The sequence below is a fragment of the Mytilus californianus genome, unplaced genomic scaffold (genome assembly GCF_021869535.1).
Source record: "Mytilus californianus isolate M0D057914Y unplaced genomic scaffold, xbMytCali1.0.p SCAF_4, whole genome shotgun sequence".
In the NCBI taxonomy this organism is placed as follows: domain Eukaryota; kingdom Metazoa; phylum Mollusca; class Bivalvia; order Mytilida; family Mytilidae; genus Mytilus; species Mytilus californianus.
This window is the reverse complement of record NW_026262690.1, coordinates 81,446,361-81,462,483: the sequence shown is the minus strand read 5'-3', so window position 1 is coordinate 81,462,483 and position 16,123 is coordinate 81,446,361. Positions and strand designations below refer to the sequence as shown.

At 33.2% G+C, this 16,123-nt stretch overlaps 1 protein-coding gene across 1 annotated transcript in view; it reads left to right on the top strand.

The window, feature by feature from the left end:
- The window catches only part of LOC127737099 (claspin-like), a 38,518-nt gene that overhangs the window by 3,973 nt on the left and 18,422 nt on the right, over positions 1-16,123 (top strand). The window contains exons 6-14 of the mRNA XM_052247631.1: positions 1,810-1,870; positions 2,294-2,355; positions 2,946-2,988; positions 3,919-3,956; positions 4,625-4,697; positions 12,067-12,164; positions 13,357-13,447; positions 13,827-13,944; positions 14,974-15,675. Of these exons, the coding sequence (XP_052103591.1) occupies positions 1,810-1,870; positions 2,294-2,355; positions 2,946-2,988; positions 3,919-3,956; positions 4,625-4,697; positions 12,067-12,164; positions 13,357-13,447; positions 13,827-13,944; positions 14,974-15,675 (1,286 nt within the window). The remainder of the gene's footprint in view (positions 1-1,809; positions 1,871-2,293; positions 2,356-2,945; positions 2,989-3,918; positions 3,957-4,624; positions 4,698-12,066; positions 12,165-13,356; positions 13,448-13,826; positions 13,945-14,973; positions 15,676-16,123) is intronic.

Below are 16,123 nucleotides of genomic sequence, written 5' to 3'. Positions count from 1 at the left end.
TATCATGTTCAATGGATTTGCTAGCAAAGGGATTGAGATGCAGACTATTGTACATAAATTAGGCCGTTAGTTTACTCGTTTGAATTGTTTTACATTTGTCATATCGAGACCTTTTATAGCTGACTGTGTGGTATGGGTTTTGCTCATTGTTGAAGGCTGTACTGTGACCTTTAGTTTCTGTGTCATTTGGTCTCTTGTGGAGAGTTGTCTCATTGGCAATCATACATCATCTTATTTTTATATTAAAATTTTCTCTGTTTAGTTGGAGTAAGAGCATTGATTAGTGGGCTCATAGTTGGAATAATGTGACTGTTACCTTGTTAGCTAGTAAAATTGTGGTAAACAGTTGGGTATATTCCAATGATATTAAGATGTCATCATCCCACAAAATGTCTTAAATATTTGCAATTCAGTTCATATTTTTAGATTAGAATAAAAGTAATTGTTGTTTTCATTTATGGCTGGTGATTATTTCAGTGAAGTATATAATTATTCCCCAAGAACTTTTTTTTAATGATAAACCTGTGTATCCCCAAAAAAATTTAAACTCAAGTAACATTTTAAAGATAGGGGAAATTTTCAAACCGTATCTCATTGCTAAAATTTGTTTACCATTTTATTGTCTCGCAGTATGCAAGATATAGGGATTACTATCCAGCGACGTAAACTATTTGTCTAAAGCTTTATATTTCAGAAAGTAGAAGACCTGGATGCATCATACCTTGTATGCAGAAACCTTTAGTTATAAAGTTTCCGTCTGTCATATGTCCATGGTCCTTAACCTCATTTACATGGTTCAGCTACTGCTTGAAAAAAAATTACAGTTTTTTTGTTATGTGAATTTCTCACTTATTAAAAGCATGATAAGTATTATATATATATTATATTATAACTATTTGGTATATGGGATCCTTGCGACATCTACATGTCTGTCAGACAGGGTTCACCTGACCTCAACCTCATTTCATTGATCAGTGATCAAGGTTAAAGTTACATGATTAGGTTCATTTCTCAGATACTATATGCAGTAGATCAACTTTATGTGGTATACCGTATATGGAATGATTGTGAGGGCTACAGGTCAGTCTGGCAGGTATCATCTGACCTTGACCTCATTTTCATGGTTCATTGGTCAATGTAAAGTTTTTATGTTTTGGTCTGTTTTTCAAGTACTTTAAGCAATAGGTTAACTATATTTGGTGTATGGAATGATTGTAATGTGTACATGTCAGTATAGCAGGTTTCATCTGATCTTGACCTCATTTCATGGTTCATTTGTCAATATCAAGTTTTTGTGTTTTTGTCCTTTTTATCAAGTATTATAAGCAATAGGTCAACTCTATTTAATGTATGGAATGATTGTAAGGTGTGCATGTCTGTCTGGCTGGTATCATCTGACCTTGACCTCATTTTCATGGTTTATTGGTCAATGTTAAGTTTTGGTGTTTTGGTCTGTTTTTCAATTACCATAAGCAATAGGTCAACTATATTTGGTGTATGGAATAATTGTAAGGTGGAAATGTCTGTCTGACATGATTTATCTGACCTTGACCTCATTGTCATGGATCTTTAAATATGTTAAGTTTATGTGATACTTGTAGTAAAACCTTTATCTTTAAGACTTTCAACATAAAATTAATAGCCAGTAAAGCAGGTGAGACATTTCAGCATGTGTACTCTTGTTCAAGGTTTAATACTTAAACCTTAGAATTCATTGCTGATAAGATCAAGGTTTTGACGCACTGGTTAAACTTTTACAGTAGCCAGTAGGACTTGAATTGTAGAAACAAAAATCCTTTTCTTTTTCAGACAGCAGATGAAGTCCTTGATGCTGTTATGAATGATGAATCAGGATCAGAACATAACGATGGTATGACATAATTTATCATGTGATAGAAAAATAAAACAAAAAAGTCACACAAACTGTACATGCAAGCTTTATGAAAAAAGGTATATCTACATTAAAGAGAACTGTACAAATTCTACTGGCAGATGTAGAATTTAATGTAGAATCTGAGTGCTGGTGATTAAAAGGGAATCCCACACAATCACCTACATTCACTGTGAAATATCACCGTCAGTAGTGATCAATAACAAAATCACCTTGTGTACTATATATTGTTTTTAGCTGTGTATTTACCTTGCTTTATTCTGTTTTTACTGTCAGTGGTTTGGTCATGTGAAATATTTCGGACTGCTACATTTCAAACCTTGTGTTCCTTAATCTTGTGTCAGGCATGTTAAATTTTGTTGCAGAAAGGATTTCGAATTATAATTTTTTCATGTTTAACAGATTCCAGTAGTGATGAAGATGATCATGAACCCTTGTCGTCAACCATAAAGAAAAGGAAAAAGGTAGGAAAGAAGAAGCTACACTTACACAATATAGAATTACCGCTTAACTTTTTTATACAATTGAAAAATGTTATCTTTGTGTCACCTGCAAGTAACTAATTTTAATCTTTTTTTTTTTTAGTTAAGAATCATGACCTTGTCATTCCTCTTGTCAATGAATCAACAGAGTAATTTTTGAGTTGATCAATTCAGTCCTTTCAAAATCCAAAATTTATCTTTTTTTTCATTGCGTCTTTGGATTTTGAGCTGATATTTGGATAATAAGTGTGTAGTGGTGTGTTACAGCAAAAGTATTGTTTTTTGTTTCAATGAATTACGTCTTGGGAATTTGGTGTCATCTGACACATTTAGTTTTTTTCAATGATATTAGATATATAAAGATAGACAGTTACATAGTTTATTGCCTATTGTTTTTTATTTAGGAAGGCCCATTTTGTTAAACAGAGTTCTTATGTATATATAAACTGTTTGAAAAAAGACAAAATGACCTGGAAAAATTAGGATTTATATAATTATTGCAAATTTTATCAATAACTTGTTGAGATTGTTATATAGTATGAAACTAAATACAAGTTTTATTTATGTTACAGATTGTAAAAACAAGTATAGATTCAGACAGTGAAGAAGATGCAGGTACTTTAGTTTCTATTTCATAAAGAGGGTGGTAAAGGGTTATTTTCGTGCAACGTAATCGCCGTTTTTTATTTCACGTTCAACGTGTTTTTACTTTTTTATTTAACGTTCAGTCGTGCAAGACAGGTGCCTCGTTCAACGTGTTCTGCTTATTTAATTTTATGTGCATCGTGATTCTCAAATGCTTATTTTGCGTGCTCGGTTTTTTTCAAATAAAATTCAAATACTTGGCAGGGATCGTCAAGAAATACTTTTTTAAAAGCCGTCAACCATTTACATCATAAATGTGTATACTAAATCGGGAATAACAAGTAAAACGGAGGGTTTATATATACAAGAAGACAGTGACTCAGTCACAAAAGGTTTACAACAGTCTTTATTTTTCGTGCAACGTTCATGACAGAAATTATTTCACGTTCAACGTGAAATTATGTCTTATTTCACGTTTTTTCCGTGCAAGCACCCCACCTTTACCACCCTCCATAAAGATATTCCTTAAAATTTATATAGTATTATTCCAGATAAGTGTGTATATGTGTGGAAAGAGTATTAAATTATTTTTTCATATAAAAATTTGAAATCATTTTCCAACAATGACTGACAGAATTTTAGAAATATCATCACTGAATGTGATGTCATTTTACTGCCATATCCAATAGGTCTAATTAATTTTAAACCGATAAACAAAGAATAAACAGACTACATTGATATTTAAAATCAAAATACATCATAAAAATCACATAATCAATTATGACTTTTCCATATGATTAGCTGATCTGAGTGTCTTTCTATCCCAACACTGATTCTGTTAGCCTAGGCTAGCAGTCAAAGCTATGTAAAAAAATAAGTACTTTCAAAGCACTAACATTTCTAATTTTATTAATAAAAATTGAAATACTAAAACTCAATTTATGATATGTATAATTACAGATAAAAAAGAAACTGGTAACAGTCCTGCAGTTATAAAGGTAAGAAAGCTCATACAAAAATAATTCATGAAAAGAACATTGAAGACTTGTTATCACTGTGGCTTGAGATAAAAAAACAACAATCATTTTTGTTTTATCAAGAAAAACAATGTGAGATATACCATATATCTGGATATTTAGGTGTGTGTCTTATTTTCGCTATTTTTGCTGTAGACATTTTACCATGCAATTGGTCCTGCACAAACATTTCACTGTTTATTAGTAAATGCATTGTACAAGCCCATGAACGTAGAGATTTGCACAACAGGCTCCAATGAAACATGATAGAACACATTTTTTGTAATTTGGATATATTTAATGGTCTTGCATTGTAACCCATCATTCATAAACATCTGTACAGAAGTTAAATCCACACTAGTTTGATTTATGATCATAGTGATTCTCTCTTGCTCTTACACAAAAACTTTTTGACTTGCAATCACAAAATCAGTTTCCACGTAAAATTTCTTCAAATGTATATGGATTTGAGGACTCATCAGTAAAAACTTATATAGACAGATGTAACTAAAAATGTTATTAACCTCTACCAAAGACTATTATTTTATGATATACAAGTACTGATGGAAGAAGTAAGTACCTTTAACTTGAAAAGTTATTTTATTTTGAAATTTTGAAATGATTATGTTATTATATGAATTTAATTGTAGACAAAGTCTATATTTGGTAATAGTGATCTGTTTGATGCAGAGGAAGATAGCAACAGTGCAGCAAGGAACAGTGGTGAGATAGTTAACATGAAATGGTATAGGGTATTCTAAGTCCTTTGTATAAAGTACAAATATATATTATAAACTTTTATGATACACAGTTTGTTAAGTTTTGATAAGTGCCGTTGTATGAAAATAGTTGATTGTGTGTCAAATTTTTATACAAGATGAATTGAAGCTATGAACTTTGCCCATGATATGTATTTAATGAGATGAGGAAGGCTATCTTTAGTGGACAGTTGTCTCATTGGCATTTATACTTTCGTCCTGGAGGAAAATGACAGCTTAAGTAATATTGATAGACGGATGCCAAGTGATGACTTGAGACCTACATGACATGTAAGCACATAGGAGACGACGAATGCCAAGTGACACCCCTAACACATTGTATGTGATCCTGGATACTACTGTGCTTTATGATTACCTCAAGACCTCTAACTTTAATTTGGAGATCCTCTTATATAATAGTTTCTTCAAGTGTTGCTCTTTAACCCTGGAACAGCTGGTGCCAAATTATACTCAACATAAACATGTACATGTATATACAACATGGGACCAAACGCTACAGTCTCTCAACTTGTCTTTAAGATGAAGAACCACAATTCCGTTCCTACTCGCTTATTAGTCGGAAAATTGGGAGTAAAATTCATAATCCAGAGAGGGGGACCGACTAATAGACGAGATCTAGCGACCAGAGGAAAAATCCAAGCTTGAGAAAAGTGGTCAGGAGTGAATTTCCTGTTCAAAACTACGTTTTTGATTGCCAAACTTACATAAATCAATAAATAAAAAGTTTTTGTTGAAAATAAATGACTACAATACTGTCTTTGTGTTTTATTTGTTCTTTGGTAAACATTTTCTGCAAATTCGTGTTGAAATTCTACTGTTTCCGGTTTGTGTATTGATTTTCATGGTCACATGGTTTTCCTATAAACCCAAAAGAAGAGCCAAGAACCAAAATTGAAAAGGAGATAACAATGTACCAAATATGTGAAAGGATGTTTTCAGCGGAGTTATTGTGTCATTATTGTGATATCATGATATCAATTCAATGCTTATAAATCATATAATAATCAAAAAATAATTTTAAGATTCATTCCCAAAATCAAAACATTATTCATTAAAGTGTCTCAGGCAAACAAAAATTACAAAATTGATTGACAAGCCAATATAATCCATTGATAACCCCAATTAAGAGACAAAGAGTTGTATTTACTAAAGGTGTGAAAACTATCAGTGATAGGTAAACAGATGACACTAATGAGTTGGAGTTAGTTATTTTAATATATTGATTAGCTTCACTTAATTTTTTTAATCCTTTAATCATCACAATATAATAAGAATTATGAAGTGTACATGCTCATTTAACACCGAGTTATGTATGCTGTGAAAAATATTTTCATCAAGTGTTGATTGACTTTAAATTTTTCAGGTTCATATTGGTTTATATTCGCTTTTCTCAAACAATAGGTTATTAGTCATACCCTACAAAATCATTGATGCATTACGTAAACAACACATGGCTAATCTAACATTTGAACAGTGAACAAAACAAGAGAAATGAATACATCTTTATTATTAACAGCAATATAAATTATCATGATGAGCATCAACTAAATTCAAACCAAACAAACATTAATGCAGAAATGAATATTATTCCTGGATTTGCATTGGTTTTACCGGCGTTCAGTTACTGTCAGCTGAAAAAAAAATGCCCAAATTTTGTCCGACTTATACGAGGGTCAAGACTAAATCCTTAGAATTTGGAGCTGAAAAGGGCCCCCGACTTATAGTAGGATCGACTATTAGGCGAGTTTATACGGTACTGACCATATAAAAACCAGAACCAGACAAATGACTAAACCTGACGCAAGTACTTTGACAAATTGATAAGGCTGTTGATAACAAAGGCTTGATAAAGTTTCACTTTTATTATATAATATAAGTTTGCCCTTTGGGAGTCAGTATCTCAGCTGGGAAAATTTTGCTCCAGGCCCTGTCGACAACACTTGGTATAGTGGGTAGCCAAGCCCCGTGGACATGGACACTCCGCCAATCAACTGGAACGCAGAGGGTTCCAAAAGGGGATGAAGCGATGCTTCATCTCGTAGCAGGGTGCTACGAAAAGGGGTTGAATTGACGGTGGAGAGATGAAAAGTAGTTAATTACTTGGGGATAAGAAGAGAAATTAACCAGTGGTGAATTTCGTAATGGTCCAAAGATCAGATGTGAAACAGCTGAGTGACCCCCAAGGAATTGAATAGGAAAGTGGTTGTAAGGGGATGGACTTAAAGTTTAACACCTTGGACACCTTCAATACTTCACTGATAATGAAAGATAGAAAATAAAATATGTATTTAATCATATGAATCAGTTTTTAAAATAAAACAAACAAATACATGATATTTAAAATACTCAAATGTTTAATATCTACAGGTATGTATTGTACATGTGCAAATGTACACTATATGGTATAAAATAAGAATAAAAGCAAAAATTATTTTACACAGGATATGACGTAATGGATAGATACAAGAATCATGATGATAACTTTTGTTGTGCCTTTTTAATTACATTTTTACTAGTTCTAATATAGCGACAATAACTATTAGAATTCCATTTACCTAATGTTTTAATTAAGTGATCCTCAATATTAGATTTTCCAGCTGTTATAGCAGCTCCAATTCGAAATGAATGTCCGTTAAAGGACTGAGGATTATATCCACAGATACCCAAAAGATGCTTTAACTTGCTGATGAAAAATTCTCTTTCTAGAGCTTTACCCGATTCGTCAATAAATAAAGCACTATTATTTTGAAATTTTAACATGGTTTTCCTTACAATCAAATAATCATGTAAAGCTTTAAATGGACAACAATCATGATTTAGCTTGTGAAGTTGAATATCAACACCCATCCTGAAAGGGTCAGTCTTAGACTGCTTTAAATGTAAAATAACATAGTCAGAATAAAACAAAGCATCAGATGTACATAAATTGTTGTTACAATCAAATGATTTTGACCTGCGAATTGTAAACTCGCCACAGCTACGAAACCATAAAAAGCTACTGTAAAAGCAGTATATAACATCTGGTCAATAAAAGGTGAAAAAATTCCTTCTTTAAGCTTAACACATAAATGTTGAAAGATATCAAAAGTTATGGGTAAGCGATCTTTAATGATCGGTTTCTGTAATCTTTTAATAGAATTAAAAAACAAGGACAGTCTCTCTAAATTGTTACTAGAATTATTGAAAGGAGAACATATATTGTCCTTCAAGCATCTATGTCTAATTCCACATATGTATAGTTTAATTGTAGAGTACTGTAGTTTGAGGTGTTGAAAGCAATGTGTAGCAAAATATATCAATAGATCTTCTGACACTGAATGAGGCTTGCTGTCAGTGACACTTATACCATTTAATAGCAAAAATTTAAAAAAATTATTATAACCGGTCTCATATGACACTTTTGTCCCTTCAGAAATAGAATAATTCCATAATTTACTAACTGTTTCACTCAGTGCCACATTACTTCTGATGCACTTGGAACTATGCATGGACTCTGTTCTGCTTTTGGGGCCAGCTTGTGAAAACGGGTGATCTGTAAACGAGACAAAGCATCCGAAATTTGGTTCTTATAACCTGGAACATGTTTTGCACTAAAGTAAAAATTATATTTAGCTGCACACCAAGTCAGCTGTCTCATCAATTTCATAATTTCTAGAGTTTTTGATCTCCCCTTTTTCACAATAGCTACAGTGGCCTCATTATCACACCAGAATAATATTCTTTTACAAGACCACTCTGGCCCCCAAAGCAGTGCTGCTACAACAATAGGATATAATTCTAAAAAAGCTATTGAAAGGTTGTTTGTCAATGATGGTAAATCCAAAGGCCAGGTTGAATAAAAGAATTTCCCCTGAAAATAGCCCCCAAATCCTATTGTTGACGCAGCGTCTGTAAATAATTGCATATCAAAGCTACTTGTAAATTCATTTTCATGAAACATAGTAATGCCATTCCAGTTTGACAAAAAACGTAACCAAAAATCCAAGTCTGTTCTACATTCTGTGCTTAAATGCACGAAATCAGACAAATCTTTAACTGTAGTTGACAAATTAATCAAATAAGAAACAAAAGACCTTCCAGGTAAAATAACCCTGGAAGCAAAATTTAAATGTCCCAATAACTGTAAAAGTTCTCTTTTTGTACAAGATGATTTGTGTAATATTTTGCGAATAAAATTGCATATCCTTTGCACCTTATTATCAGGTAATCTGGTTTCCATTTTTTGTGAGTCTAGTATGATACCCAAATATTCTGAACAAGTAGTAGGCTCAACTGTTTTATGACTAGCAATGGGAATGTTAAGCCGTTTAAATATTGTCATCATAATTGCCATTGTCCTCTCTCCATCTTTGTCGGGATGGTCAATTGTTAGGAAATCATCTAATAAATGCAGGATATGCTGTACCTTATAGTTTTTCTCAGCAATATAACACACTGCTTGGGAGACAGTGTCAAAAATTTTAGGACTGGAACAGCATCCAAAGGTGAGCCTAACATAAAAATAATACATAGATTTCCACTTAAAACAAAACAGTGGCCACTGCGTAGGTTTGTAAGGACAAATTTTAATCGCATCGGATATGTCGTACTTGGATAGACTTGCTTTTCTCCCACATTTTGAAATGATGCGGATAGCATCATCTATTTTCACATAAGACATAGAACAATCACTTTTGTCTATCATATCATTAACACTCATACATTCATCATTGTGTGGTGATGACAAATCTAAAATTAATCTTTTCTTATCAGAATATTTCCCCGTTGCTACCCCTAGAGGGCTTACTCTAAAACGAGGAAAAGGACTATGTTGAAATGGCCCATACACAAAACCTTTTTCACATTCTTTCTTTATCAAATCTGAAACAACTGTAGATTGCGACCTAGCCGAGTAATTATTTTTGCATACTTTGGTATCCCATGTATCGTATTTTACCATAGAATCGAAACTATTTCTTAATCCATTTATCAAATATGATCTGAAATTTATATCTGGATGATTCTGCAGCTCATGCTCAAGTTTTTCTATGTTGATAGGAGGTGATGCTTTCATCGAATAATCTTCCAAATGTACATGTAGTCATGATTTGTTATCAGGTTTAGTCTGAGTAACATCTTTGCTACTAGTGTTATTTTTGTAGGTTTGTGAATATTTTTGAGGAACATGAACATTGTGATGGTTTTGTCTATTACCTGTACATGTAGGTGCGGGGTGACCTGTAGATCTACAAGTTGAGCAAGCGTGAAGAAGGTTGCATGTTGTTCTGAAACAACCCCTGACATTATTATAATTGTTACATACTTCTTTGCAGTCGTAAAATACTCTACTACGACCTTGTTAATCAAGCTTGTTTGGCATGTTTGGTCTAACTGACCTGTTGTAACCTAAGTTGCTATCTACATGTATACCCTGATGATCAGAACACTGCAATGCACAAAATTCTGTGGCATGATCAACTTGATGACATAAGTTGCATGCATTTACTCTAATACCCCCACTAACTAGTGAAAGAATGTCACGGTCTCTTTTACTCCAATCAACCTTGATGTGTTTCTCTCTTAGGAGTGTAGCTGCCTTTGCAGAGAACAGCTTATGGTAGGTATAAAATTTTTCTCCATAAAATTTATGGATCTGAATCAAATCTGCTTCATATGCATCAAGCTCTTCACGTCTTTCGGGATATGACACACACATGATTCGCTTATATTTGCCAAAGGCCTGAATAAAATCTTGTATATTCAGGTTCCTGTTAAGACGGGGTCAGGCTTGCTTGATAGATTAACTTTTATTTCATCAGCAGTGATACTGTGTGCTTGAGGGTTTTCGTAATTGGATATTAGCAATGAAGTGAGATTAATGTCCTTACCCTCAATAATATTTCTTTGAATATTGGGCGACACAATATCAACATTGGTGAAAGAATCCGATCGCACTCCATTTCTTGTTGAATCCATTTCGGCACTGTTATGGTGAGAAAACGGTAAGGCACTTGTCGACGGACTATAGCTGAAGTTGAGATGTGCGGCGGTTCTTTGGGTTGTACCAGAAACTGGGATAAGCGGGACATCAGAAGCGTTTCTTTGTTCGTACCAATTAGCTAGATCGTAGGTCTTGGTGAAGGAATCCATTGTTGGTCTAATGTTGGAAACGGATGGTTGCATGCTTGCCATACACTGTGTAAACGTGTTAACCATTGTTGATGTAAACAAAGCGGCCATATTGTTTACATTGGAGTCCGCACGTACGTTTCCGGTTACACTATCCATGCGCGGTGATGGGGCGGAACTTCTTTCATCTGTGGGCGGGTCTTGAAGTACTTCTCTTGGTTGCCTAATATGGTCATCCGCTGCGACGGTTGCACCTTCTTGAATTTCGTCAGTGCATAGGCGCTCCTTGTTGTCTAGATACAGTTGTTTAAGTACTGTTTTAGACCAGCTTTTTGGAATGTTAATTCCTAACTTCCGTAATTCGTCCCGAAATCTTGCACCTGTCCAATTTTCTGGATTTTCCATATCCCATTGCAAGCTTTGTGTTGCATTTTCTTCGTTGTTATATGGATGTTGTCTGTTTCTTGAACGACGGTTACGTCTGGTTGAAGAAGCCATGTTATTTACTGAAGTTTTTATAGCCGTAAAATTACGAAACTGTTTAATAAAATTGATTCAAGTTCTCAAATTTGGGGAAATAATAGTCCAATATTGAATGTCAAGAAGTGATTGGAAAGACGAATTTAAACTGCAATGAATATTATGTCCGAGATCACTGATTTACAATGAGGTTTTAAAGAATTGTCTACAGTTCTTCTGAATAATCGTAATCACACTTAGGAAATAAAGTTGTGTAAAATACCTTGTGTCTCCAAGGCAGGAGAATGAAAATAAAGTTATATAAATCCGATTTCCAGTCCAGACAATCTTCCACAATAAAGTCTCAAGTTTAACAGCAGAAAATCAGTGTAATTAGTAAAACTGTAAAATGAAATTGAAAACTTATTCCTATTGAGTAAACGTCCTTTGTATTCAACAGCAAAATCAAAAGTGAGAAGCTGGCAGCCTGCAATTGTAATCTGAGAACCTAATCCTTGATATCAGACAGACCAAATTAGGCATGACCTTTGACCTTATAATGGAATCGACTGCCCCATCTCATGGAAGAAACCATCCCGTCTGAATAAACAACACTTATACTCTGCATAAGTTACAAATTATACCACATCTTCTTATTTTTATATTTACTTGAAATAGGTTGTATTTGATAAAGAAAAATAATCATCACACTATAAGATTTATTATTAAACATTATTTGTTTATAGGTGAGGACACAGCCTCTGACAGTAATAATGAAGGAGGTGATGATGAAGGATTTGATGAATCAGCAATTGACCCGAAATTATTAAAAAAGCTTAAAATGGTAGGTTGTATACTGTAGCTTAAAATGGTAGGTTGTATACCATGTATACTGTATACTGTAGCTTAAAATGGTAGGTTGTTTACTGTATAATTTTAAAATTGACCACATTCATGATTGTTGTCTACATAGAATTGCAAAACTGAAAATCTCACTTCCAACATTGATTATAAGTTTTCAGAATGATTCATGAATAGCAACCAGTAGTTCTTATCCAAATTTTTATGCCCTGCCATAGGCAACAGGAGGCATTAAGTGGTACCCTTGACTGTCCTTCCCCATTTTCACGTCCGCACTCGAACTTGTTTGCCTCATGCAAATTTTATGAAACTCACACACAATGCTAAAAACCACAACACACAGACTGAGTTCAGATTTGGGCAGTGAGTCATTTACTGTTCTAAGAGTTGTGCCCATTTTTAACTTGGAAAATTGCAAAGCTTGAGTGGGGGCATTCATGTCCTCAGACACATTCTTCTTTTATTTTTTTGTGAAAATGACTACTGGATATCATAACTATGTAGGTTTCTTGTAATTAACGTAATGTGATAATAAACTAGAAACTAGATTGAATCAGAGCAAATATTGAAGAATGATAAATACTTTAATTTAAAAAGGTGATTATGCATTTTATATCAACATTCTATCTTTTATACAATATCATATGCTCTTATTATTTCTTCCAAAATCCATGAAGTATTACAGCAGAATGCATCGAGTGTGTAGGTAAAGGTGATATCTTTGGTTAGCTTGCTTGTTAGCTGAACCGTGAAGTCATATTTAGGTTAGGTAAACTACCCTCCTTTAAGAGTAGACTTGCCCAACAGATAACCAATCTATCTGTCTGTAGGACTAGACTACTCCGGAAGGAGGGTAGTATACCTAACCTAATAATGACTTCACGGTTCAGCTAACAAGCAAGCTAACCAAAGATTCTACCTTTACCTACACATTCGATGCATTCTGCTGTAATGTTTGGAAACCGTACATGCTCATTGAACAGAACAAATAGGTTGTTGATGTAAAGTTTCTAGTTATTGTCTCTGTGTGTAATGTTTGTTTGCTGTCTAAATTTTCATAGTACACATCACTGGGTTAGAACTTTGAGTAGTGACAAGAATTGTACCTGACATCATAGCAAGAATGTTGAGAATTTGATCCTATGTCCATTTATAAATATCAATATTTTGAACAGGGAGCTTCCAAAAAGGCAACAATGTCAAAGAAAAAGATTGAGCAGGAAGACAAATTAAAACTACACAGTGAAACTCAAAGAATCATCAGAGGTAGAGCTATTTATGATGTTTGTTAAATATAGTTTATTTAATAATATTTCTCTTCAAGAGATAGTTTAATTTACCATGTTAAATCACAAGATTTGCCATAAATGTTTGATTTTTAGATTAAAAAAACCCACAGCAGTCATTTATTCATTTCCTCTCTGAACCTACATTCCACCTTGATAACTGTTTTTATTATTATATAAAAACCAAGCCAATTTGGAAAACAAGAAAAATTTGTTATCCTAGATCACCAATGTTAGATATCATTCTTAAAAATCAGGTGAAGGATACAGACTCCTTGGAGCCTTAAGTATTGTATTCACCTTCATTTCAGTTAGAATTTTCATATCTGTTAGAATTAAATTTTTGATTTCTCCTACAGAATCAAGAGTCAATATACCATACCATCAGCCTGAACCTAAGCGTTTACAAGACTTTTTAGCAAGAGCTACGAATAAGCAACAGCAGTATAGGAGTTTACGAGGGACCAGGGACTCATTGTATGTGTATTCATTAGGATTTATCAGTCTTGCCATGATTAACATAGACTGTTTTTATATTATTGTCGCTCCTTTCTATCATTGAACGATACTAATTTTGATGTCTAAAATGTGCATTCAACAAATGTAGAACACAAAATTTTACAGATTATTCCTGGAGGCTGGAACTATCAATGTCATGGTCTGATGGAGCTGAAACAGATAAGAAAATTGCTATTAATTTAAAGCCATGGTTTATGCACACAGAAAAAGAAGTCTATACAATATGAAATCATGTACAGCATTGTTCAGAATTACACTACATACAATAGCTTATATCAAATAAAGAATATGGGGGGGGGAGGAGGGCGGAACTGTCAATTTCAGTTAATCCTTACAAGTAAACTAGATATATAAGTTCCAGTAAACTCTCATACATATCTTGATAATCTCCCCTACTAAGATTTTTCCTCTAATGTACATGCACTAACTGTTATTTATTTTATAGTGTTGTATTTTATTGTCTTTAAAACCAATGTTATAAATTTTAAGTGTCTGTGATTGGTTATTTAAGATTTTCTAATGGAGATCATAAAACAGTTAGTGGTTTACGCCATTACCAAATACAATGTTTATTCGCATTCATTTGTGTGTAATTGAAGGTGATATCAAATACCACTTGCATTTGTCTATACTTTCCTTAGGACATTGTCACATTCTTCTTGAAATTATAGGAACGAAAGACATCTTATACAGTAAAGATATAGTAAATTTGATTAGGAAATATGCAAATAGTGATTGTATTTTTTTTTTTATAATGAATTTTCTTTATTGTAACAAATAGACTAGCACAACATGTATGAACAAAGGTATACAGAATGGCATATTCACACAAAGGAAGTATTAAATAATTAAACAACAATTGGATATATGATGGTGCAACAATAGTGCTTCCAGATTTTTAACCAGAAATATACTTTTTGATTTTTCTTGTATATATTTGTATTAATACATTTTAAAAAATCAAACTATTTTTTATTAATTTTGCAGGAAGGCCAAAGCAATTGAAGAAATACTAACTAAGGCTAAATTGTCATCCAAGAAAGAGGATATTACTGTCCAAAAGGATGATAATGTGACATTGATTGATAAACCAGTTAATAGTGACGATAAAGATGCTGTTTCTACAGAAAGACTTAATGACCAAAATGAAAAACCTGATGGAGAGGAAAAACTGTCTCAAAAACAGACTGGAACTACAGAATCATTGACAAGTCAAAAAGATGATGATTGTGACAGTCTACCAGATATAACTGATCATGTGACTAGTGATAAAATGGATTTAGATGAATCAGTAGAAGAAAACAAAAGTGCTGCAATTTGTACAGATTCTATAAATAACACAGATTGTGATAAAATTGAAAGTGAAAGTAAACCGTCCAGTGATTCTGTGTGTGAGGAGGCAGTTGAAAATACTGCTAGTGTTAAATTGGACAGTGAAAATAAGGAGAACGAATGCTCAGAAACTTTAGAAGATCACAGTAAAAATTTGCCAAAACCTTTAAATAAAAAATTAGCAATATTAGCAGAACTACCCTCTCTTCCTAAACTAAGTGTAGGCCCAGAAGACATTATAGATTTAGAGGTGAATAATGTACAACCTAAAAATCCTGGTGTTAATAAACTGATGGACAGATTTATGGCACATGCAAAGAAAAAACACAAACATGTACAGAAAGATGTGGAACTAAGGTAAATTCAGTTTTCTGGAATTTATAGCCTATGTCTATAACAGTAAGGGGGCCATATTGTTCGGTTTTTTTCAGTCTGTGAATCTGTCTGTTAGTTGCACAAGACAAGTAAAAATGACAAGCTTTATTTAATCATTCATAGACTCTTTCTATTAAAGACATTTTTTGGTGGAAAGAGCTAAAAAGAAAGATTATATAACCAAACTGTTTGTTGGGAATCATCTCCTGCAAATGTTCACTTAATAAACTGAATAACTTTTTTTTGTCAAGCCTGTGACTTTTGTGGCAAAAGCGAGACATAACGATCCTACATTCCGTCGGCGGCGTCCACATATATTCACTCTGTGGTTAAAGTTTTTGAAATTTTAATAACTTTCTTAAACTATCCTGGATTTCTACCAAACTTGGACAGAAGCTTGTTTATGATCATAAGATAGTATCCAGAAGTA